We start from the raw sequence: 26,439 nt of genomic DNA, 5'->3' as shown, positions 1-26,439 counted from the left end.
AAAACAAAAAGGAGTCTGACTTAGATTCAGAGGGAAAGGCCAAAGCAAATGTGGTAATCGAAGAGTTGTTCCTGGTGACATCACCGAGTGTTACCGAGGTCAGATATGTTGATCCAGAAATCACAGTAAGGATGTCTGACATAGAGATGTGGGTCGACGAGGAGTCAGATGCCTTTGTGAAGGTGAAGGACAGCATGGAGCGCTCGGTACCTTCCAGGTGTGTGGTTGTTGACACTGACACGAGGGTGGATTCCATGGAAGGCCCTGGGGTCTCATGGTCAGATGGATGCTGGAGTTCAGAAAGGGACAGTACAGGACTACACAAGCGCTTGGTGGGTGCCTCAATGAGAGTTTGCTTTCAGAGCGAACATTCAGGCAGTACAATAATCTGGTATGTATTTGATATTCTGCATTTGAGCCTTTATAGCATGCTGTGGAGAGACTCTGCTCTTCATTTGTCTCAGGTGATAAGAGATTGGAAGGAATTGGCCTTCTTCGAAGGCAGAAGGGGAAGTATTGGTGCTTCTTCAAATCTTGGACGCAGATTGCTAGAAGGTGATGGACAAAGAGTACTGAAGCCAAAAGAGTACCTCCTTGAAAACTCAGTGAGAGTTCATGGTCCAGGTTATCTGGAAATATTCATTGGTTGCAGACCTTGCCAAATGAAGGACGGGTTGAAACAGACCCTCAGAGCATGGTGCCTAGAAGACTCCCATTATGAGGGGGACGACTGGAAGATCGTGATAGCTGGATTGCTCGAGTTCAGAGGCGGGAACGTGACTAAAGGAGGTGCTACCAAAGATGGACCTGTTTACCAGAATGGTGTGCGGAAGCGGAACCAGACCTGGTGGAGCAGGAGCCACTGGATGAAAAGCCAGGAAAAGATTTCGACATCGAAGAGTTCCAGAGGACTACGACCAGGGAGTTACTGGAGCATCGTCATCGACGTGTTGGCATTGGGCCGAGATGTGTCGGTGAGAGGGGGTGTTGGAAAGGTCACCTCCCCATCTGTAAGCCCCCAAATGAGGAGTGTGTGGGGGAGGGAGACCTAGGGCAGGATGTGCCCAAGAGAGAAGAAAGAGAAGGGGCTGCCACATGGGCAGCACCTCACAGGATTGGAACCTACAGATGGCGTCAGCATGGCGAGGGTAGTGGGCAGGTGAAGGGCCTGCAACAGACCCTGATGATGGCGCAGTACAGGCGGGTCAGGATAGCAGGATGTACAGGAATACGGCGCAGGACACGTGGCTGGGAAGAGGACCTGGCAGAGGCGCAGATATGGCAGGATGTGCAGGCCCACATATGGAGCAGCAAATATGGCTGTCAGTGGGCAGAAGGCAGGCCTTATATAGGCTGGATCCTTGCCTTGAATGGAGGGCCAAAGGGCCCTGGAAGTTTGGGCCAAAAGCCCTGGGTTGTGTGCCCTTAAAGGGCTGGACCAGCCACAGACTGGTCGGCCAGTCTGCTGCAGGCTGGTCGGTATTTTGCCAGCCCCCTTGGGGCCTATATAAAGAGGCCATTGGGCCTCATTCTCCATCCAACAGTTCAGCAGAACCAGCAGCAGACAGGAGCAGCCAGAAGACATTTTCTTGGGCCTCATCTTGGAGGTGAAGGAGAGTAGAAGGTGTGCTGCAGACTGAGCTCTCAAGGGCTGAACCTTGGCTGTCTCTCAGGGCAGCAAGGTGTTGTGATATGGACGGAAAGTCTACAGAAGCTCCAGGTGGAGCACGCGGGCTCGAGTCTAGAGATAGCCAGCAGATAGGAGAAGGACCTTGTGGTAAGATCAGAGGACCACATCATTGGTGGGACTCTGGATCTGTCTCTTTTGTATTGTGTCCATATTTGTGGACAGAAATATATATTTTGGTGGTTTCTCTATCTGGTTGGTTCATTGTCTATTGATGAGTCTGCACACCTATTGTATGCACATAAGGAAAGAAGTTTGTGATTCCACACCCACACCGCACACTGTGTGAGCTCCTGGGCATTACTATAAGTCTTCCGCTGCGTGTACCCTCTTTTGGGTACTTTTCTAACAGTGATCCAATCTTAATATGTCTGCACTAAGCACGTACTTCTCTTTTCCTAGATATGTATCATGCCCTTTGCAAGTTTATTGGTGTAGCAAGCTTCATAGCAACTTCGGTCCACATAATCAGGTCCTCCCTGACTCCTTCAGTTGCATGCTTGTTACCCAAACCTATTTATTGCTCAAACAATTAATTGCCATGGAATTGGACCTGCGATTGGTGCAATGGGATTTTGAAACATTATCCAAAGAGGACCCCTAAACTCCTCTATCCAAAAGGGCTTGACTTTTACTCAAGTCTTTTTTCAAATGGCATGGTCTATGTTTGGATGGATGCTTCTTGCTTGTCGTCTTTTTAAAATCTCACTTTGAACCTAGAGCATGCATGCACTTGGACACCACGATGGGTGAGATCAGACCAATCGGTGACAAAGAGAGGAGGAAGAGAGAAATTCCAGTTTAAAAGACCATTCTAAAAACAAACAAAATTTTGAATCTTTCCCCTAGGCTGCTAGACAAAAGATTTTAGAAAGCCAACCGATGAACAGGCAAAGGATTTTCCATCTTACTGAGTTCCAAGTCCTGTCTAAAGCACTCCTAGTGGCGTCTGGCCCTACTAAAGCCGATACAATTGTTTCAAAATGCATGCGCTATAACAACACAAAGTCGGCCTCCAGGTGAAGTCACCATACATCCGATGCATAAAAAGCAGCACTTCGCTGATCGGCAAGCATATAAGCATAGGAAACCACATTTTAAAACTTTTCAATGCCCTGCACAGTTTGAGAGAGACGTACTACAAGCTCCTGAAGAAGAGTACGAAGCCCGTTCTCCAATAATTGGTTTTCGTCCTGAACAAGGACAGTTTGCTTCTGCAAATGCAGACGCTGCCGTGAGCAACTTCATTGCCTTCCACTAATTTTCCCAGGGCGTGTACTTTGCACGAAACAAGCAGCAACAGGTTTAAGCAACACACCTGAGGTTTCACGGCCTCCTGCATCGTCGAGACGGCAACTGCTGCGGGAGGCGAAGGCCGGGAAATTGCGTTCCGGAAGACTTCCTGCACGAGGCCATTCAAGCCAAGCAAATGAGTTATGGAAGCTAAATGCAGCCGAAAAGAAGCTAACAAAAAGAGAGGAGGAGTGAAAAAGGAGGGAGAACCATGACACGATCTCGTTCGGCATGGCAAGAAATGATGGAAGGGATTCGTTCACGAGGAGGCTGGTTGAGGTGAATTCGAAGGGGCTGAGGGTGGGATGAAGGCTCCGCCATAGCTCCCTCCTCCAGCTGCTCTTCCACAGCTATTTCAACTGCACAGTGCAACACTATATATGCCATAGAAGAGGATTACAGAAATTAGTTAGTCAATTAATTTGTGCTTAATATGCATTTCCCATGCTAATTAGGGCCTGTTTCCAGCCATTGATTCAAACTTCTGTGTGTGATCTAAAACGGGGAGGGGAGAGGGTGCGCGCACCGCGCAGTTGCACCACGGGTGCGCAGTTGAGCACTCGGGCGGTGCATCCAGCATTTCTTGAACCGGTGGATCATTTCCAACACCCACGTGCTTCACCTTGCCGCCCACTTTGAAAACCACACAAGGGAGTTCCAAACAAGTGAACTTTGCTATGTCCTGTGCTCCTATCCAATTTTTTGCATGGCTCTGCTCCGTGCGAGCAGACTGAACGCATCTCTCCTATCCTACCTCCGTTGCTCAAACCATCATCGCACCGCTTCAGTGGTGGAAACCGGCCCTTAGTATCCCTTCTGATCAATTGTGGAAAGGGCTGCCTCTCGGTCGTGGCAAGCTCAAGATTTTGTTGAGCATTATGCTAGGTTCAAACAAGTGGCAACCAAACCCTCCTTTTGTGGAGGATTGACGCCGCTCTATGGCATTCGAACGGGGTGGACATGATTTCTTTATGGCAACTTTAACAAATCTTTGCAGCCTGCCAAATTTGTAATTGGTTTAGTGTGTTTGACTAGTGTTTGGATGAAGGGAGGGAGGAGGGGCAAGGGGGGAGGGGGGAGTGGGAAAAGGGGGGGGGGGGGCCGAATGAACTCTCCTTCCGTTAGACATGGACCAACTAGAATGGTGTTTTGCCATATCACTCAATGCCCCTTTGAGAAGGAGGGCGTCTGCCCGTCTAAACCTACCCTTGTTAAAAGGGTGGCAAAACCACCATGGCCTTGCTAAGCAAAGCTTCATCAATACACATGTAACTTGTTGAGTGATCCCTCCTGTAAGCCTGTAAGGTTCTCAACCTTTTTCCTTCATTGGTTGTATTGCACCATATTGTCTAAGTGGGATTCCGATATTGTTATTTCAAAGAATTGTAGGGCTATGTTGTATTTTTCAATTCTTTATTTTAGTTCCATTGATTGGTCAATCATACCTAGGTTAAAGTCTAAAGTTCTTATCACATTCTTCTTGGTGGGAGTTATTTGTATAAATTTTTATAATAAGACTATGAATTATTTGTTTTTGTTTTTGTTCGTTGGAGGTCTGCTTTTGTTTATTATTATGTATTGACTTTTATCATGATGAGGGCAATCGTGGCTTTGATACCGTTTGTATTGTCCTAGTTGCTATTGTTTCGATTGGGTATTGTTCTCTTGCCAGAACGCTTTCTTTTAATGACCCTACTTGTTGCTGGATGGTTGTTTCCATGAAATGTTGATGCATTGTGTCTTTAAGCTTGGCCTAAAGAAATATATGATTCATGGGTGTTGATCTTCTTGATAAATGTTGGCACTTTACACTATTGTATTTTACTAGTTCGAGATTGAACTACAGATGCCTTCAAAACTATGCCAAGTTCTCTTGCAAATATGGATTATGTTGAAAAAGTTAATTGTCATAAGCTGTAAAAGATTGTTGACTATATTGTCACATATATTGATGACCTTTGTGGATGCATCATTGATGTGATTGGGATCCATCAAAACAATTAACGATGTCTTCACATGTGAAAGACTTTAAAGTCGATTGTTGTTTGCATAAACTCATGTCAAATCACTTGATTGATATTTGAAAAAGTGTTTTAGCATTGGAATGCTCTTTTCAACTTGTTGATCGTTGCTGACTAGGCTAAAGTTAAACGCTGAGTGGTTTGCCAAAATTCTTTTGCATTTTCATTAAATAAATCAAATGATTCATATGCACTTTGGCATGTATCTACATGTAGATCAAATGTGTGATCTATTGGAATGTTTAAACCTCTCACTTCAAAAGTTGATTGAGTTGTGTGAAGCATATATGAACGCATGTGCGCGGAAAACCCTATCCCATTTACTGGCTTTTCACAATATTCTTGTTAGTGATGAAGTTTTAGGTGAGGCAAACATTTAGGATGAGGAGTGAATGCATGCTAGGGAGAAGCTAGTTGAAAAGGTGGGTGCAACCATCTCTACTGAACAAGAGAGGCCCTTTTAACTACACTTGGCATTTTTACCCCCCAATAGGTACATCCAATTTTTTGATAAGACGAAGAATGATCTCTATGCAATGGCTAATCACTTGTGAGAAAAGGAGGAAACGAATCTAAAGCAAGAGACCATATGGGAGATCTTAGCCCTATAAAATATCTCTTACAACATTGTTTCAAAGCTATGGTTTTGCAGATCAAATTTCTTCTTCCATTTTTGGCATCAAGGGAAAAACGTGGTTTTTTTCATGGAAAGGAATCCTGAATAATGTCATGAATGTGGGGGTTCAGATTGATATGACATTACAAAGAGACAATCAAGCTTGCTGCTTAATTCACACTTGGTAAAAGCCCATGGTAGGATCTTTTAGTCCCTTCAAGTTGTGTCATCTTAAGAAACGAAGTTATGAAATCCATAGGATAAACGGCCAAATTGAATTGCAGAGCTATAGCAATAAATTTTTTAACTATTGTCAATTTTTCAACTAGTGCAAAAGTTTCCTTGTAATCAGTTCCATATTCTTGAGCATGTCCTCTGACAACTATTCTAGCCTTCTAGATGCTAATTATATCATATAAGGTCAATATGACTTTACAAACCTAGTTGCAACCTATAGTATTTTATCTTCTAACTGAATCGTTAAAATGCGTATCTTATTCATGATGAAAGTTGTGTATTCTTCATCCATTACATGTTGTCATTATGGAGCTTGAGGAGCTGCATCTTTCAAGGATGTCAATTCTTCTATTTCCATGACTCTTTTTTTTCCTTATTTCCATGACTTTAGCCATAAATGAATAATTGTTCATGAGAGTTGTGTGAAGGAACAAGAGGTGAGAAAGGTCGAGTAGTGGGCATCCAAACCACCCAAGATGTTATACAATATTCTCATATTTTGACAAAGTCTATATGGAAGGCTTATACAAAATGTAGGACATACTTATGATGGTTGATAGTTGACACACTTTTGGACTTTGTATCGAGTCAGTAGGAGCTGAGATAATTGTGCATCTTAAAACACTATGTCAAGGATGTCTCACACATGATAGTGTAGTTATCATAGCATTGCTCGTACTATTGCTGAAGAGAGCCAACTATGGATTGTGTTGAAGTTGATCGTCATCTAGCTAGTATAATATTGCAAAATCATAAAACTCTAAGACTTGAGATCATTGAAAGAGGGATTTAGGGTTGTAGTGCCTATGTTGTCACTCAAGGGGCATATCTAAAATCTAAAAATCATTGTGGTTATTGACATAATTTAGAATGGTTAATTGTGCAGTGAACGTTGACATTTGTTAATTGAGCATTGATTCTAATTTTAGGTTTTGAAAACCTACTGATATTTTGCTGAAAGAAATTGTTATATTTTTTATTTCTTAAATTGAGATGCTACTACCTATATAAATATTTTGTGACATATATTTCAATGGAATATAATTTTGAAGGGAAGATTCTTAGCACGTATGGGACTTACATGATGCAAGGTTTTCTTATCCTGAACATTTGGACCTTGATTCAACTTGCATCACCTTGCAAATCGATGAGGTATAGAGTTAGAACAGGTTGTTTTGATAGATAGAATCAGGATAGGTTGCATTACTACAAATTGGTGAAGAGGTATACCATTTGGAATATTTGAAAGCCTTAAATGTTGGTGATTGTAAACAAATCTCCAAAATTCTGTATTTGCCATAGGAATGTGCATAATGATCAAGAAATGTGTGACTACTGCCTACTGTCTTGCATATGATCCATTTATAAGGATTGAGAGAATAGATAGCTTTGTTGTGGATCATTTACTATTCCTTGAGACAGAGTTCAAAATTTTTATAAGTTGGATGTACCTATCACAAAAGTGACTTCCTTTAATTTGTCTCGATTCATTTGTTTCAAAAATTTAAGATAACCTATTGTCTACTCTTAATGGCTAGCTTTTGGTGTAACTACTATTATGACTACATTAAGGTCACTAATAAGTCAAATCCATTGGTGCATGCCATTCCATCCTAAGAAACATGGGCTACAAAACAGGAACGCGAGACCGATTTGTCTGAATATTCTTGACCAAACAATAATTATCCTTATTAAATTTGATGCAATACATGAAAATCTAGCAAAGATTTTCCACATTCACATTCAACAATTCAATTATGGGAACCAAGTGATCAAGTGCTTCTAGTAAATATTTTTGCTAATAAATAATGAGTTATGATGTTAGATTTGCTTGCCAAATTTCTTAATATTTATTTTGAATATGTCATTATGGGCATCTTATGAATTAATGGGCTTCCTTGCGCAAGGGCCATGCTATATATAAGTTCATAATTGTATTTCAGAGTTGTTTTGCTGTATAGAGGTTCATAATTCTGGTTTTTAAAAAATATATATTCTTCCTATGCATTACTTGCGCCACCTCCCTTTTCATTTGTTGTGGATCTTGCAAGCTCCATACTTGCATTTTTCACTCCCAAGTTGTAGAGGGTTGTAATCATGAACTTTTCTTTTTAAAGCTCTTCATTTTTATTACAAAACAAAAGCCATGTATTCTCTAGGATTTAAAGTTATTATCGATGCTAATTTTGGAATTAGTCTAAGAAAGGAGACAAAATAGAGCTTGTGTGACTTGAAATTAGAGAGAAAGAGATAGAAGAGAGGTAGTGATTTTGTAGATGGATTCCTACCATTATATCATACTTCTACAACCCCATAGTGGTTGTGATGTATTTGAAGAAGTATCATCCATCAGAAGCAAAAGGTAATCTCCATAGGTCCACATTTTTCTATCCATCCTACCAAAGAAGAAAAATTTTCAGCAAAATTTACAACCACAAATCATGTTAATTATGGTGTAGTTTCAATCATTTACAAAAACAAAATAGAATCACCTTACAAAAATCTCAAGGACTACACTTTGATCCTCGAAGAAAAATGTTTTTTTTAATTTAAGAAGTATTGAATACAAATATTTGCAAGACAAAACCATATAATATTCCAAATAATATTTTCCTTAGAGAGCCATAACGGATGGGGGGGAGAGGGAGAGAGAGAGAGAGAGAGAGAGAGAGAGAGAGAGGGAAGAAGGGATAAAAAATAGAGATAGAGAGAGACAAAGGGAGAGAGGTTTTTAGTTAAATATAAATAAATCCAAGGTAGATTATGTGTGACTTCAATTATTGAGGAATTGCTTACACGACGGTCATGTGATTCCTATCCATAGCATAATTTGATTGCTAGCTTTAAGGTGCCCATCAAGCTCCAACAAACATAGGCTAGCCATCCTCTCCGATCTCTCTGCACAACTATGTACAATCATAGATGAGTTGCTCTCTAAGCTTACTACAAGACCCCTTGCACATATGCAAGCCAAAAAAAGAAAGAAAAGAAAAACACACAATGCAAGCACAAGTAGCTCTCTCTCTCTCTCACACACACATGTAGTAGTACAAACATAGTGCAAAAACGACACAAAATGCACACAAGTTGCAAGAAAAACATTCAATACTTGCTCTTAGCAAGTACATTCATTGAATAGGGCATAGGCTTTCAATGATCTTTGCATTAAGCATTTATGGGATCAAGAGGGGAGATGTCTTCATCAACAAGACTTTCATCAAACTAGGAGATGGAGAATAGTGGGTTTGATGGTGATGGACACACATGTCACCATCTCTAACCCTCTTTTCCCCAACTAGATCCCAATGCATGTCTCCTTTTGCATGGTACTGTTGATGATCCTGAGAGAGAGAGTCACATCGCCGCATGAATTAGACATGCCAAAGATTTGCTGCCGCTGTCATTTTTTTACAAGTTTGCACTCATAGACGAAGAGTAGTCGAACAAGCTTTTCTTGCTCTAGCCAAAGAATCCTCTGTTGTTGCAGAAATGCGCTTCTTCCCCCCTCAGCATAATGGATCCTCCTTCTTTGATACTCGAGGAGGTAGAGGAGGAGGAGTGGCTCGACCGTCCTACTTTCATGCAGCTCAGAAGCCATGGGGGGGATTTTTAATAGCCTCCCCCTGGGATCTCATGTTACTACTGGCCTTACTTATCCACATGGGTCCCTAGCTCCCAGACGCATATACCAAGCCTCGCCCATTAACTCTCCCCAGTACAAAAGAGGTGCAAGCAACCTTCGTCAATACATGTGCCTTTCTTAGTGCAAGTGAAGGAGGAGAAGGTCCAAGAGTTGACTCCCCAATTGGCAACGAACACTTTTAGAGTGAGTCCAGTGGTAGGAACTCCAGCTATAAAGACAAAACTAGAGGAGGTACCAATAATCAAGGTGGAACTAGAGGAGACATAGCAAGCGCTTCTACAACCAATGATGAATGTGCAGTAGGACAAAGAGTTGATCACGAACTTACTGGGAAGACTCCGAATGAGCAAGGGATACTCGCAGCCAGCCAGTCGAAAATGAACGTGTCAACATCTCAGGGCAATCAAGCATTAAGAGCTCCTGCACAACAAACTTCTCGAGGAGCATGCCACACTAAGGGTGAGGGTGAACCACTTAGTGCGCGCAAGTTAGTTATGGCCTTCCTAGATGACAAACTCCTCAATGATTCAGTCTTGTGGCTATGCACTCATGCTTTGGTAGGCTTCCTTCTTGGAGTCATAGACCCCCCAATGGCCTTTATTGAGACTTGGATCAGGACAAATTGGGTAAGGAAGGGTATGAATGTGTTTAATGTTAGATTCTTGAAAAAAGGTTTCTTTGAATTCCTCTTTGAAAAGCCTGAGATGGCAGCAAGAGCCTTACAACATGGTCTTTGGACCATTAGAAATCAACCTTTATACTTGGAATGGTGGTCAAAGGATTTTTCTCAAGATGGTAGAGCTACCTAACCTTCCTCTCTATCTATGTAATCAGTTACCTTTCTTATGCTGTGGTTTAGGAGAAGTCCTTGGAGTGGAACATGAAAACTTTATTAATCCTAGTGGCACTAAACCCCAAGTGTGTATCAAGATCGATATTGTAAAGGCCATTCCCAATCCCTCATAATCCTAAATAGAAATTGTATTACCTATAGGGAGTAGCCCTTGGCTTACAAGAATCTACCCAATTCTTGCTTCTTGTGTGGACTACCCACACATGTGGTGAAAAATTGTCCTTTAAAAAGGGGAAAGCCCAAAGAGGCTACCCCTACTGCTCCAAAGCAAGCTGGACCTACAGAGAAATGGGTTCCCAAGACTTCTTTAGTACCCTTGAGTACTTAGCAGAAGAGGCAGACTTCCAAAAGTAGTATTGAAAAAGGTAAGGAAATTGGGCTATCCCCTACAGCAAACAAAAATCCCTTTGAACATCTCAAGGATAAGGGGGCTAACATTGAAGGCAGTAATACAGAGGATCATGATGATTACACGTTTATTGAATCTGGTGGGTCAAAAGAGTTTGAAGAAGATGTTAATAGAGAGGATGCCATGGATGGGGAAGATATAAGTGAAGAGGAGTTAGAAGAAGAGCAAATCAAGGGCACCCCAGGAAGCCAAGGGGAGACCAGTCAAAGTAAAGCCTATACTATGGTCCAACATAAAAAAAGGAAATCTAAAGCTACTACTACTCAACTAAATAGCCCCAACCCCAGGGCTAAAAAGGGCTAGAAAAAGAATGTCAGATAAATCAGTCTCCTTCTTGACTCTTAATGTTAGAGGGTTGACCGACCCTGGAAGAGGAGAAGAGATATTTCACTGATTGAGGGCTAATTCTCTTTCCCCTACTTTCCTAGCATTACAAGAGGTCAAGTCTTGTGGAGTCAAGCTAGAGAGTAGATTGAAGTCCATCTCACTAGTTGAGGGCTAATTCTCTTTCCCCTACTTTCCTAGCATTACAAGAGGTCAAGTCACATGGAGTTAAGTTAGAGAGTAGATTGAAGTCTATAGACAAAATGAGAGTCTGGTATTTTAGTTCCCATGTGGAAGGGAAGGGAGGGATTGCTATTGGAGTCCTCTCTCATTATAATGGAGGAGTCACCCAAGTGATCATAGATGGGCAAAATAGATGGTGCTCCTCAAATGCTTCATTAAAGGGATCATTTTGTAGTAATCTCTATTTATGCTCCCAATTCAGTAACAAAAAGAAAGGTATTATGGGATTCTCTTTGCCCTACTTTCCTAGCATTACAAGAGGTCAAGTCCTATGGAGTCAAGTTAGAGAGTAGATTGAAGTCTATAGACAAAATGAGAGTCTGGCATTTTAGTTCCCATGTGGAAGGGAAGGGAGGGATTGCTATTGGAGTCCTCTCTCATTATAATGGAGGAGTCACCCAAGTGATCATAGATGGGAAAAATAGGTGGGTGCTCCTCAAATGCTTCATTAAAGGGATCAATTTTGTAGTAATCTCTATGTATGCTCCAAATTCAGTAGCAGAAAGAAATGTATTATGTAATTCTCTTCCCCTACTTTCCTAGCATTACAAGAGGTCAAGTTACGTGGAGTCAATTTAGAGAGTAGATTGAAGTCTATAGACAAAATGAGAGTCTAGTATTTTACTTCCCATGTGGAAGGGAAGGGAGGGATTGCTATTGGAGCCCTCTCTCATTATAATAGAGGAGTCACCCAAGTGATCATAGATGGGCAAAATAGATGGGTGCTCCTCAAATGCTTTATTAAAGGGATCAATTTTGTAGTAATCTCTATGTATGCTCCCAATTTAGTAGCAGAAAGAAAGGTATTATGGGACTCTCTTTTGTTTATAGATGGCAATTGTTTTGCTATGGGGGATTTCAATATGGTAGAAATGAAGAGGGACATATGGTTTGAAAAAGGCACTGTCAGCAGAGTTTCTGAGCTGGATGTTTGGGAGGAACTCAAAGAGCACTGGCAGATAGTTGATGCAGGTCCAAATGGTGATTTCACTTGGTGTAATAGTAAGTCAATTGGGTGAGTATAGGAGAGAAGCTAGATTGGACAGGTTTTATTACTCATAGGGTCTTTTGAATAATCTCATTTCCTTAAAGACTTATAATTTCTCCTCCTTAACTCTTTCAGACCATAAGCCTATCTCTTTATATGATGATTTTGGGTCTGGTCATAGAGGAACCTATTGATTCAAAGCAGAGCCAAAACTATTTGCTTTGAAGAGTGTTCAATACTTGTTGATAAAGAAAGCTTGGGAAAATGCTTTTGATGAGGGCAGGTTTGTTGCATATGCTTGGGTTGTTACAATTGAGAATACTCAAAAAATTCTCAAGACAGCTAGAAAACATAAAGCCATGGTAAGAGCTCAGATAATGGATTTGATTCAGAGCAAAATTGTGAGCTTAGAGCAACATGCCCGATTTAGAGATCCAGATACCCAAAGGGATATACTTATTGCCAAAAAAGAGCTCAGAAAACAAGAACAGATTGAATCGAATGATACCAAGGTAAACTTCAAAGATTGGTGGGAAGGCAAGATGGATAGACCCACTAAGGAAACCTTCAAATTTATCAGAAAAAAGAGTCAATGAGGACATCCCTCTTTTAAAAAAGGATAATGGAGCCTTGGTTTCAACCGAAGGGGAGAACATCTAGCTAATATACAGTCACTTCTAGCCACTCCTCTCTTCTTCAGTCATTCCAGTTGAAGAGACCTAGAGAGCTAGAAAGTTATGTCAAGTTGTAAGAGATAAAGCAATAGAGAAATTTGATTTGGTCTTGAAGAGCTGAAGGAGGCAGTCATCACAGCAATATGGCAAATGGCAAAACACTAGGAGAGGATGGTCTCCCCATTGAATTTTATAAGGTATTTTGGGACCTGCTAGGACCTTACTTACTACTACTGTGGCAAGAAAGTACAGGAAAGGGTGCTCCCCCCTCATGTTAATGGTGGAATCATCAAGCTCATCCCCAAGGAAGGATCCAAAGAGGAGCTTAGGAACTGGAGACCTCTCACAATGCTTAACCTACAGCGGGCTAGAAGATATTTGCTAAGACTTTAGCTCTCAAAATTCAAAGAAAGATGAAGGACTAGATTCTTCTAGAATAGAAAGATTTTATAAAGGGTGGTCACCTTTTGGAGGCAATTATAAATATTTGGAAAGGGTGTGAATATGCCAAGGAGACCAAGCAAGATATATGCTTCCTCAAGATAGACTTTGACAAAGCCTATGATAGGCTAGAATGGGATTTCCTCCTACAATATCTGCAAGGCATGGGTCTGGATTCTTCTTTTATTTCTTATGTTCAGCTTTTAATCACTAATGCTTCAGCCAAGGTAAGTGTCAATGGAGACATGAGTGCTCCTTTTCTCTTGAAAAGGTCAATTAGACAAGGCTTCCCGCTTGCCCCTCTCCTCTTTGCAATAGCAGTAGCTAAACTCTCTTGGATGGCTTCTCAGGAGTCAGATTCAGGAAGGTAACCTTAAAGGTAATGAACTCATGTCTCTGGCAAACAAATACTGTGTGAGCAGTTTGCTGTTGATGACACTACTCTTACCCCCAAGAATATTGAGCAAGATGTTAGATGCATAATGGAATGTCTAGACATCTTTGTAAAGCATTAGGCTCTAGAATTAATCATAAAAAAATAGGGTATGACTCTCTCGGTGGTAAGGTGTAGGTAGTCTTGTAGAATTTGGGATGCCTCAGAATAAAAAAGGGCACATTTTTTAGGCTCTTGGGGATTCCAATGGGATTTGACATATCCATGAAGCAAAGGTGGGATTGCTTTTTGGATAGGTTTCATAAAAGGATTAATAATGGGGGGGGTTTTTCAGGCCAATTTGGCAGGAATGAGACTGGTTCTCAACCATTGCATTTATCAGTAGTCAAGAGTTGGGAATCATGGATAGATGATATCACAATTCAAAATCTAGGTGCATTTGAAAGATTTGGAACAAGAAGAATAAGGTGTTGATAACTATTGAGATTTGCTTCTCCAACTTGAACCTATGGGGATACCCTTGACTTTTGTTGCCTCCATCCATATTCTTGCTACTTTGAGAGCAATACTAGAAAAGCATGCATGAATTAAGGGGTAATATATAAACCCCTATTTACATATGAGTAATATTTAAGGGTTAATATCTTAAACCAATTATTGAGTAATATTTACTTACTAGTATCATTTAGGGGTAATATATAAACCCCTATTTACATATGAGTAATATTTAAGGGGTAATATCTTAAACCATTTATCGAGTAATATTTACTTAGTATCATTTAGGGGTAATATTCAAACCCTATATACGACATTCAACTCTTCCTTTCCCTTTGGAAGAATTATGTTTCTAAATTGAAAAACCTAATTTGTATGTATATTTATTAAATAGAGAAGATTTACAAATCCCTTATGTTTAACCCACATCTTATGTTTACACATTTTCAAGTAACCCACAAAATTATCCCACTTGGTTCATTTGGTAAAACCCTTATCGATGTTCTTATCACATTCTAGCATATTTTTCTCAACCATTTGGGGATCTTTGAGGAGCTCCAAATCAAGTATGAAGGGACCCTTCTACTAATTTATTGACTACTACTAACTACTATGATCTAACTACTAGGCATGGTCTAACCAATGCTTCATAGTTATACAAGGCATTGCCTTGTGTACTATACAGAATTGAAGAGGAGGTTTGAGCCAGCGGCATCGATTAAAAATAAACATCTAGTCTGGGAAACTAGCAAAAAGTGCAATCCCATTTGCTTGTTCATCCACATCCAAGCTTCCATGATCCATATCTTTGGCATCAACTATGCTAATACCAAAATGTAATTTATGCATGCTTCAACCTCACATCTTGAGTGAGGTCTTGCCTTGGATAGTCATCCAATTGAAGGCATCCATGCTACTCTAATCCATAATTTTGGCATCAATATACCCAATACCAAAACATAATTTGTGCCATTCTTCATCCTCACATTTGGAGTGAGGTCTTGCCTTGGATCAGATTGATCTAAACTATCACAAGCTTATTAAAATGAGGGTCCAGCTCACCACTTAACAACATAGGCATTTTGTCCCATAATTTGGCTCTTGCATATGATCTACAAGGAGCATATATTTTAACAATTAAGAATTCCAAGATACCGCTTAAAAATCCACCAAGGCGTATCCATTACCTACATGACAATCTACATCCTTTTGGATGTCTATTCTTAGTCTCTTTATTTAACAATGCCTCCTACACATTTTTTTGAGCAACGTAATTAAAATTTATTGAATCTTTATTGAAATGTGAAGAAATTACCATAAGTAAGTTTTTGTTCATGTAGCAACACACAAGTGGGATTTAGTTTACAAAAGAGTGGTAGGTATTGATCTTGTTTAAGTAAGTGGTCTTCTTTGCATCACATAGTTGTACTTATTAGTCCTCATAATCATCAACAACAGATGGGAGAAAGAAGTTCTATAGTAAGACGTTCTTGTCTCCATTTATAATAATCTTGGTAGTCACCTTTTGAAGTTTTTAATCAAGTAAATTCTCCTATATCTACAATGATGGACATGCATCTTATGAGGATGGAAATTGGGGATGGCATTATATTTACATTGAATGACAATTCAAAAGCCTTCATGATTGACCACTTTGCTGGCTTAATTGTCCACAAATGTGTCCATGATCGCCACATCTGTCTTAGTATTTGCTCTAGTCTCTCATGGCCTATTTGACAATAGCCTACCTAGAGGAGGAGCTAATGAAGGGATCATTTTTATCATTAGGACCTTTGGGATCATTGGATACCTTAAATTTTATCACCATCTTCTTTGGTAATTACAAGTGAAAAGATCCACTTTCTAGCACTAATAATACACATTAAGAAATTATTCAAAATGTACTTTGTGTTAGAGCTTGGCATCAAATGCTTCATTCTCCATAATGTCATGGATCTTTTTACAATACTGTTATCTCTATTTCTTGAGATTAAATTTTTTTGGGGGGATGGGATATAGAAGTTCTCAATAAGTATCAACCACATGTGTTGCAACTACGTAGGATGGATGCAAATTAGGATGATTAATTAAGACTAGAAGCTCAGACATTAGGGCTTTTTTTGAGCCTCATGAGGCCAAGGAAGAACATGCATTAGGCTTCCTTTGAGAATTTATTCCCTTGATTATATTGTCTCTATGGTTTATCTTAGACAATAATGTTTAGAATCCTTTTCCAAAAACTTGAAATTACACAACTTTTAGACTCTTGCAAGGTCTTGTCAAAGCAATGTGTAGACTGGTTCCACCTTCTTACAAGGAAGGGTACTAACATACTTGAACATTTTGGGCACTTTACCTTACATATAAAACTTATGGAGTCTACCGACTTTTTATTCCTCCTCTCAACATCCTCCACAATGGACACTTGTATGTATTTGACTATGGTTGGCATGATCTCCTCATTCTCATACTTAGTGAAGTGTTAAGTGTTTGGAATAATCTCCTCATCCTCATCTTTATTGAAGTATTTTCATGTAGGTAGTAGACAAGGTCTTTGTTGAAGCCTTCTTCTACCCCTTCTTCTACCTCTTCTTCCCCCCTTCTTCCTACTAGAGGCTCCAAGTAGCATGCTAGATCTTGTCCTAGCACAAATCTTCACATTGATTGTAAACACTAAATCTATGTAGCCAATCACATCTGCATGTACTACCAAAGATATGTCATCTTTGACCCACTCAACCTATTGTATCAAGGAAGACAAGGTGGTTTGTGCCATCTCTCTTAGTGGAAGAGTTTGCTCCCATAGAAAGATCAAAGTTTCCTCCCATATCCTTGAAGAACCTCATTAAACCTCATATCTCAAGATAAAATTGGACATGGGAAAGGACACCAACTCAACCTCCTATTGGAAAACTATATTGAATCATTGTCTTTACCAAAATGCAGTATATTATTACTCATTTTGGCTTCCCTCTTGAAGGAGGAGCATTTAGAATTATGCAAAAAATTTCTCTAGGGGGCAATTAACCATGCATAGAATATCTAGTTGATTTAATAATTTTCTTCCAAAAGCTAAATGAGGCTTAGATATTATAGATATATAGCAAACAGCCTTGAAAATAGCAACAAAATGGATCATTCAAGTTGTAAGCCTCTACATATCTCATGGTACTTATAAATAACATGGAAAAATTCAAACCCTAAACATTTCCCACATGGGAGAATCTCCCTAAGCTAATAGCTTCACCATGCACCACTAAAGGTATTGACCTATGGAAGTCTGTATAGAATGCCTAGGATAAGGCTCTAAAACTACATATAACTTGGAAGTGCAAGGCAACATTTATGTCCTTAGAATCAATACAAATAAAAGGTTCTCATTGGAGGGATAAACACAAGATAGGTTGTAGATATATTTAATACAAAGAAAAGGTTCTCATTGGAGGGATAAACACAAGATAGTTTGTAGATATATCCACAAAGCCATTATTTTGTAACAAAATTTCTTATCTTTATAAATAATTTAGTATTTACTAAAACATACTACAAGGGGAAAACATATTTGGTTGTACAACCATTCTATTGCACAAAAAATATGCTCCAATCACAATGCATATTTACTTCTCTGATGTCTTGTTCAACATTTTCACCTTTAAAATAATAGAAAATATGGTTTGTAGCTCTCACCAACTACTTGTGTAGCTTAATTTAAGAGGGGCTTTGTGACATGTAAATTGTATCATAGGTACATATGTCCCTTAGAGGTCCTAATTGTACTTATTGGGGATTTGACCTATTCATATCTATACATTATAACCTCGATTCCAATTTTAGTAGTATTTTTAGATAATTGATTGATTGGCGCTCTTCATTGAGCGGATGTGATGTGAGTGCAATGGGTGCAATACAAAAGTGTACTAGAAAGATTTCTTGCACAAGAGAAGGAAGGAACAAAGATGAAGGTGTACAAAAAATTTGTTCGAAGAAATTTTTTTATTACATTTGGCAATCTAGCTAAATAGAATAGCATTGGGTTGCACTCTCACATGCCTTAAAACTCTCTTAGGATTCTAGATCTTGACTTCTAGACCTTGACTCCTATTTATACCTTTGTGATCAATTTGACATAGGCAGTGGGTACTACCCACCACCTTTACACGAGTTCAAGGAGTCCAACATTCACCCATCTACTATGTCAAGCCCTTTACTTGGCTCTAATATACCACAGTCATGCATTGACTTTCACCCCTTCCCCCATTGTGCATCTTTATTGCTACTTGAATGAGATCCTAAAGGTGAGGTTGAAGGGAGGGTTCATCATGCTAGTACATTTGCCAGCTCCTACAGCCACTCGTTCTAGGAAGTTGTGAGGAGTAAGTGTAACTTGGCCACCTTGCCCTTCATTGCTTCATCCTTCAAGTGGGGCTCACGGCGGCTTCATGTTTACCTTGCAATGAATCTTGGGGTTCAACGCTCACCCCAACCTTGGTTTTTAACCTTGCTATTAGGTTCCACTCTTTCTAATCACTATTTTTGTGACCGATCCACTATTGGCCTTTTATCCCCCTGGTTCTTTGTTGCATCAGATTCTTTTTTGTGAGGGGTTGGTCTCACCATGGTCTTTGGGACCGTTGAGGTTGGAAGCCCCTCTTGGTCCTTCTTAGGCATCTTTGTCTTCTTTGTCATCATCTCCCACTAGTTTAAATGTGTGGGGTTTCATGGCTTACTTTCGTTAAGTTCATGCAAAACTTTTTCCATGTGCTTCTACATCTAGTCCTATTGTGGCCGAATTACTTCAAATATCTTTAAGGTGTGATTCATGAGCCTCTTTTTGACCAGAAAATCTTGGCTCTTGACATAGGTACCTTTTCTTTGGGAGGGCTTTCTTGTTAAGCCCTTGAAACAAAAAATTTCATTTGATTCATATTAAAGGATGTCAATGTTATTTCACTTTGAAAAGTGTTGTCTAAAGTAGTTTTGCCAAGAAACTACCTTGAAAGACCTACTTCAAGAGTCACCATGAGAAGTCACAGTATGAATGTCTCATGGACCATGATGCAAAAGGTAGGAATTTGTTAAGTACACAAAACGATCACCAAACATCAAAGATTAGGTGATGAACCTCTAAACAAGGAAGTTAAAGAGTAGCAGAGTAGGAGCACACCTTTGCATCCATATTTGAAGTGATGAAGAAGGAATGATATAACCTCTCCCTGGATTGGCCCAAATCATCAATGACAAATTTGAACACTCACCACCAAAAGAGCCACAAACAAAACAAACAAGGTAGCTGGAGGTGAAAATTGCAATAAAAAGGCCGAGGATCGTAGATGCAATAGGACGAACCCCCAATGCAAGAGGATATGGACACAATAGGGGTGGCATCCCGATTAACTTGATCCAAAATGTACCATTGGCAAAAGCAACATGGGTAGTAACTCTCCTCATTGTAGATCCAGTTGACTAAACATTATTGTGCAGTCCTACCCAATCTCTTGACACACCTCCATGAACTAGAAGAGACCACAACTGGGCATACTTCTTCTACAAAGAAATTATTGGAATATGCACTCATGGAGAGAAAATAGGTATTCGATGTTTATAATGCCCATCATCCATCACCTGTCGAAAGATCCTATTCCAAAGGGATATAATGATGTGAGAAAGGACATATCTTTATTGTCAGCTCCAATTGCTAGGTCTATGCCCACCAAGCTATCACCCAAAAAGAGAAGAGAAGAGTGAGAGAAGGGTCCATCAAGAAGGCCAAAGATGAAGCAATTGCTAAAAGGCAGCAAGATGAAGAAGCCACCAAGTGACAGTAAGACGAGGCAGTAGCTAAAGAGATGTAGGATGAGGACGTAGCCAAAAAGAGACATGATGACCTCTAGCAACAACAAGTAGAGCTCTAGAGGATCCAAGAGTAGGAAGACCGTAAAAGGGAGGCTGACAATGTAGAGAAGCTCTGCAGGGTATGCCATCTCAAGTGACCCATTGGGAACGGAGAGGAGGTAATTGATATGACACAGGAGCCCCTAGAGCAAAATCCTCCACCACAGCCATGGTAATCCACACAAGGTCCCAAGTAGTATCTACTTCAGCCACCGTACTTCCCTAGAGTCTATTAGCAAGCTCTAAAATATTGTACCTCTAGTTCAGTTGACACTTGAAGATCATGAGGCTGGGCAAAAGGAGCTGGCAATTCTAGAGTCCATTATGGCCATGACAGTAGCTACACAAAACATCCTGGCCAAGAAGATATGGCCTTCTCATATGGCCTACCCCACTAATGTCCAAGAAGAAGATATGGATATGGCCTTGAATTGATTTAGCATAGCACCATAGCCACCATTACCCTCACAACCTGACACTACATCTAGCACTGACCCCAATTCCACCATCAGTGGCACATGCACAGCCATCCACCTCACAGCACACCACCACAGATACACAACAATTGATCAACCAGGAAGACATGGGCACAACTACATGGTACCAAATTCTCAAGCCCATGCTCTTCTTAGACATAGAAGGGCAATATGAGGAGGAGGGGCACAAAGAAGTGGATGAACATCCCCATGAAAAAGAGGATCAGCCCCAAGAAACAACTCCTGACCACAACACCATCTAAGCTGTAAGGACATAATGGAGGTACGAACTCTCATGGAATTAATACAGAGGAGCTTTCACAAATGGCGGCATGATAACAATAAGAGAAACACAAGGGGTGGGTATGACAGGCTAGACTACACTATGGTCCCTCAAACAGATGTAGATGCAGGCCTCCAACCTCAATAGCCGGTCCCCTTTTTGAAGTTCGAGGCATTTTGGCAACCTTATTATTCTGCGGGCCTTGAACAACTCATTGATCCCATGTACATGCCTCTACAATGCCATTGGAGCTGGCCAAATTTTGAATGGATGAAGTTTGGTAGCACAAATATTGCATAAAAATTCCCAAAGTTTTATTTTCTAGAAGTTGGCTCATCCTATGCACTGGCTGCTTAAATGGAGGACTTTAACACAACCTTTGCCTCGGTCCCAGATCCTGCAGTCTCATTGCCACGATGCACTTTTTAAGGCTATTGATCGTTTTGCTTCAGGACATCCCTACATTGGACCCACTGGTAGAGGGGAACCATCAACGGCTTTGAGAAAAAAATATTTTCAACTTAAATGAGGGGCCCTTATTTCCTCAATTGATGCACTTGTACATACGTGTCCACAATCTTTGTGGTCATCATATTCAAAGCTTTGAAGATATGTTTGAGAGGCATTTTTGGAAGTCACTCCACGTGTTTTGCCGAATCTCCCATAGGACCTTTGATCTCGACATAGAATCATGAACAACACTTTAAAGTCCAACATTATGCACCAGACACAATCTAGGGATGGATTGAGAAGTAGGAGAAGGTATAAAACATAGAATATGCTATCTACCTTGGAGTAGTATGGGCCCAAGTGCTTGTAATACGAGAATGAGAGAGGTACAAGAGAGTACAAGGGTCAGCCCTCCCTTCAAAAGGTGGAATGTATTTAAGGCCAAAAGTTTGACTTTGGTCTTCATTGTGTACTTGCAACATTGGGAATATAAGCTCTCTCTTTCTCTACATTCTCTTGCACTTGAGTCTTCTTGTTTCCATTGCTAGTTGCCTTGTGATTACCACTTCCCTTGTTCACCATTCTCTCCCTCTTCTCATCCATGTTCCCCTCTCTCATCCTCCTTCCGCTCTTCCCTCCCTCCTCCCTCCCTCTCTCTTCACTCTCGAAGAATCACTTGAACACAATCCGATAGATGCTTGGGTGACACAAGTGCGAGGCTCATGCATATAAAGCTCCCACAAGGAGTTTTTTGGGATTGGAGACTTTGATGGAATTATTCCAAGATCCCCACGACACGTGAATCACTACTGGACTATACAGTTAGTCTTATTGAGTTAGGTAAATTGTGATGTTAATGTCTCTACCAAAGGATGTTTATTTATTTTTTCTATGTGAATGATAGTTTCAAAGTGGAGATATGTGTATGTTCCCCATCATATGTTATTTACAATGAGATTGAGTTGAAGTTTGGCCCACACTTGACATATGTTATTTTGTTTACCAATGAAAATAGATAATAAGCCTTTGAAAAAACGATGAGCTCCATAGAATAGTAAAATGATACCCCCAAAGGCCATTTTGTGGTGGTGAAACATTATACATTATAGCTTTTTAGACCAAATAGCCCATGTCAGAAACCTAAGGAGAGAAATGTTTGCACCTTTTTCCTATTTTTTGAACATTACTATACAAGCACGTGATGCATTATTGGAAACTCCATCACGTAGTTGCATTGATGTCAAATTTATTTGTGCCAAGGATTTAGTCAAACCTAAGTGACATGTTGTATATTGATAACTTAACAAGGTAGTACAATATATCATGCAAGAAATGCCTAAAGAAATCGTGCCAAAAATTTCATGAGATTTCAATCAATGTGCTAACCAAAACAGGAAAAAGGCATTAATATGTATGTGTGTTTGTATATGTGGCAATAGTATAATAAAATATGGTGTGCATAGGGCCCAAGGTTGAGGTGGCAGGGCATGACCATGTGCCACCCTTCCATGTAAGAGGACCCCTAAGGTGTGTTGTACATAATCCATGATAGTAATATTATAAAATGTAAGGTGGCATGGCTCCTCCATGTGCCACCCCTCCACCTAGGCTGCATTTAGTGAGATATGGCTCAAAGTCCATGGGAGAAGCAATATAAAATAGGTGGAGATGGATATTATATTGAGTTATTCCCTCCATATGGGATAGGCCCATGTGGGGGAGGTATAGAAGGTCCAAGAGAGCAAGTTAAATAATGGGGAAAGTAGGATGAGGTGGCAAGATTCCTTGTGCCAACCCTCCACTTGTCCTCCTAAAGGTTTGAACATATTATAAAATTGGGAAGAGACCAAGGGAGTATCATAGACTTGAGATATGGGGCTTGATTTATGTGGAAAATTGAGGCAAAGGGTTGTCGCACACAATTGAGAGTGCGTAACCGCCTAGCCCACATGGGAGACTTTTCCACACACACCATGCATGTGGGAGGACACATTAATTGGGAGAGACCCCCCTCTTTTGGCTATAAAAGGAGGGGGCTATTCCGTGATGAGACACACTCATTCTTGTAAAGCCATCTAGCTAGTATTTTGATATTTCCCTCTCATCCTTTCTTTCAAATAAAGTATGGTTCTCTTCCCTTGATGTCTCCATCTCTACATTCCTCCTCCTATCATGTTCATGCTTCTCTTCCCCCTCTCCTTTTCCCCTTGTGTCATAGTCTCCCTCTTCATTCCCTCCACTTCTAATTCCTTTTCCCCTCCCATGACAATGGTTCGCCCTCACGATCTCCTTTTCTCTATGGCCCTCGAGCATCGCCATGCTTAGCCTCTAGCCTCTGGTCTTGATTTCTTTTCCGACTAATAGTGTTCGTATGTGCGTTGGTATAGTCATCAATATTTGCAGCATGCATACTTCTATATTGACACACATATCGACACAAACATCATTCTAGATACCAACACAAATGCCGAAACCTATACCAATGCTGGCATGCCCCAACAAAATTACAAAAAGTAGTTTGGAATAGGATCCAAAATCAATTTGTCTTCCAAGTTTGATCATTTTGAAGATAAAAAATTTAAGAACATGTACACCAAGTGTGGGAAATACTCATCTGTTCATGATGAAATCAATATATGTATTGACATAATGCAAGTATTTAGAAGTAAAAGGGACAAGGATAAGAAGCCTCTTGATGGAAAAAAGAATCAATTAGTAGCATTTACATCAAAGGCTATGTCTTTAACCAAGTCAATCATGCCAAATAAGTCTATCTCTAGTTCTATTCCCAACTCACCTATATATCACAATTATTTAAAACCAAAGACATTAACTTAATTTACTAGTACCACATAATAGCCACAAAGTGTCATATATAAACAATACTAATTTTTTTATTATAGGTAGAAGTCACCATATTGCAATAAACGCTACAAATAAAAGAGAGTAAGTACTCTTAATCTCAATGATCAAAACAAGTTGTGTATTAAATCTCACTTTTATAGTTTTGAATTATTCCACATATAAGTGTTCTACTCATAACCTTCTTTTATTAATATCACCCATTCATGATTAAAGGCATTCTATAAGTATAATTGAAACTTCTAAAAGTTGTTATGACGTTAGTTAACCCTTGTATCTTGAAACTAGCATAAATTTCAATATAATGAACAATAACAATAAGATTTGAGCTTGGTATTCTACATGATATTAGGTCCCCTAAAAACTCATGCTACTCCATAATATCATATTGAAAACATATACAAAGTATGATTGAGTTTGTCACTTGTTAGACATGTCAAAGTGTGCAAGAGATCACATTTCCCCTCGCTATCAGCATTTTGCCAAAATTACATTTGAGGCCATAGATCATAATAAGTATGATTATCTAGATCCAAAGCAATGTAAACATATGTGTTATAGTTATCCATAGACTCTAGGGCTTAAAAACTCTTAAAAAACTCATTCTAATTAAGAAGTATGGCCATTTTATCTAAAACCTAAATTTCTTGTTAGGTTGACCTTAAAACTCAAAGTAATAGGTGCACATTCCAATCCATAATAATTCTAACATAAGATATTACAGTAAATAGTCAAAACCACAAAATACCTTATGAATGCCTTTGAATAATTCTAGGAATTGGCTAAGTTAACAAGACATAAAAGTGTCCTAAGACATTTTAATGTCCTACCACACTAGTGGTATTAGCAATGAGATGGATGTAGGACTTTTCTCTTTTCCTCCTTCCTCTCTCCATCCTTCTTCTCTTTCCCTTTTCCACATTCCCCTTCTCTTTTCTACATTCCCTAATCCCCCTTTTCTTTTCCACATTCCCCTTCTCTTTTCTACATTCCCTAATCTCTCTTTTCTTTTCTACATACCCTCTTCTCTTTTCTCCATCCCTCTTCTCATACACTCCATGCCTCTTCTCTTTCATACACTCTCCCCTCTTCCATTGTCTAAGTTCCCACTTCTTTTCAACATCCCCCTTCTCTTTCGTAAACTTCATCCTCTTTCCTTTTCTCTTTTCTACATCCCTTTTCTATTGTCTACATTCCCTCTTCTCTCTATACACCCCATTCTTCTTTCCCTCTTCTTTTTCCTACATCCCTCTCCTCTTTTTTAGATTCCCTTTTCTCTTTTCTACATCCATCTTCTCTTTTCTACATTCCTTCTTCTCTTTTCTACATTCCATCCCTCTTCTTTTTTGGACACTCCATCCCTCTTCTCTTTTCTACATCCCCTTTTCTCTTTTCTCCATCCCTCTTCTCTTAGTCCATACCTACATTCCATCCCTCTTTCCCTCTTCTTTTTTTCTCTGGCCCTTTTCTCTCTTTTTTGCATCCCTCTTCTCTTTTCTATATTCCCTCTTCTCTTTTTCTCTTTTGTACACTATATCCCTCTTTCCCTCTTCTTTTGTCTACATCCGTCTTCTCTTTTCTACATCCATCTTCTCTTTTCTACATTCCTTCTTCTCTTTTCTACATTCCATCCCTCTTCTTTTTTGGACACTCCCTCCCTCTTCTCTTTTCTTCTCTTTTTTCCATCCCTCCTCTCAGTACTTACCTACATTCCATCCCTCTTCTCTTAGTACTACTTACCTACATTCCATCCCTCTTTCTCTCTTCCTTTTTTCCCCATCCCTCTTCTCTCTTTTCTCCATCCCTCTTCTCTTTTCTACATTCCCTCTTCTCTTTTTCTCTTTTGTACACTACATCCCTCTTTCCCTCTTCTTTTGTCTACATCCCTCTTCTCTTTTCTACATCCGTCTTCTCTTTTCTACATTCCTTCTTCTCTTTTCTACATTCCATCCCTCTTCTTTTTTGGACACTCCCTCCCTCTTCTCTTTTCTACATTCCCTTTTCTCTTTTCTCCATCCCTCTTCTCTTAGTACTTACCTACATTCCATCCCTCTTTCTCTCTTCTTTTTTTCCCCATCCCTCTTCTGTCTTTTTTGCATCCCTGTTCTCTTTTCTACATTCCCTCTTCTCTTTTTCTCTTTTGTACACTACATCCCTC

The 26,439-nt window shown here is 39.8% G+C and overlaps 1 protein-coding gene across 2 annotated transcripts in view; it reads right to left on the bottom strand.

Moving 5' to 3' along the window:
- Positions 1-3,343, bottom strand: part of THO1 (nuclear matrix protein-like protein) — a 113,512-nt gene extending 110,169 nt beyond the window's left edge. For both annotated transcript variants that reach the window (XM_087387440.1, XM_087387439.1), the window contains exons 1-3: positions 3,191-3,343; positions 3,006-3,089; positions 2,827-2,901 (exon numbers count right to left, since the gene is read on the bottom strand). In XM_087387440.1, coding sequence (XP_087243566.1) covers positions 2,827-2,901; positions 3,006-3,089; positions 3,191-3,301 — 270 coding nt within the window. In that variant the 5' untranslated portion in view covers positions 3,302-3,343. The remainder of the gene's footprint in view (positions 1-2,826; positions 2,902-3,005; positions 3,090-3,190) is intronic.
- Positions 3,344-26,439: the final 23,096 nt, after the last annotated feature.

This window comes from Dipteris shenzhenensis, chromosome 16, assembly GCF_047967505.1.
Source record: "Dipteris shenzhenensis isolate YYH24624 ecotype China chromosome 16, Dip_SZ_1.0, whole genome shotgun sequence".
In the NCBI taxonomy this organism is placed as follows: Eukaryota; Viridiplantae; Streptophyta; class Polypodiopsida; order Gleicheniales; family Dipteridaceae; genus Dipteris; species Dipteris shenzhenensis.
The sequence above is the reverse complement of the archived record's forward strand: the minus strand, read 5'-3'. Positions and strand labels throughout refer to the sequence as shown.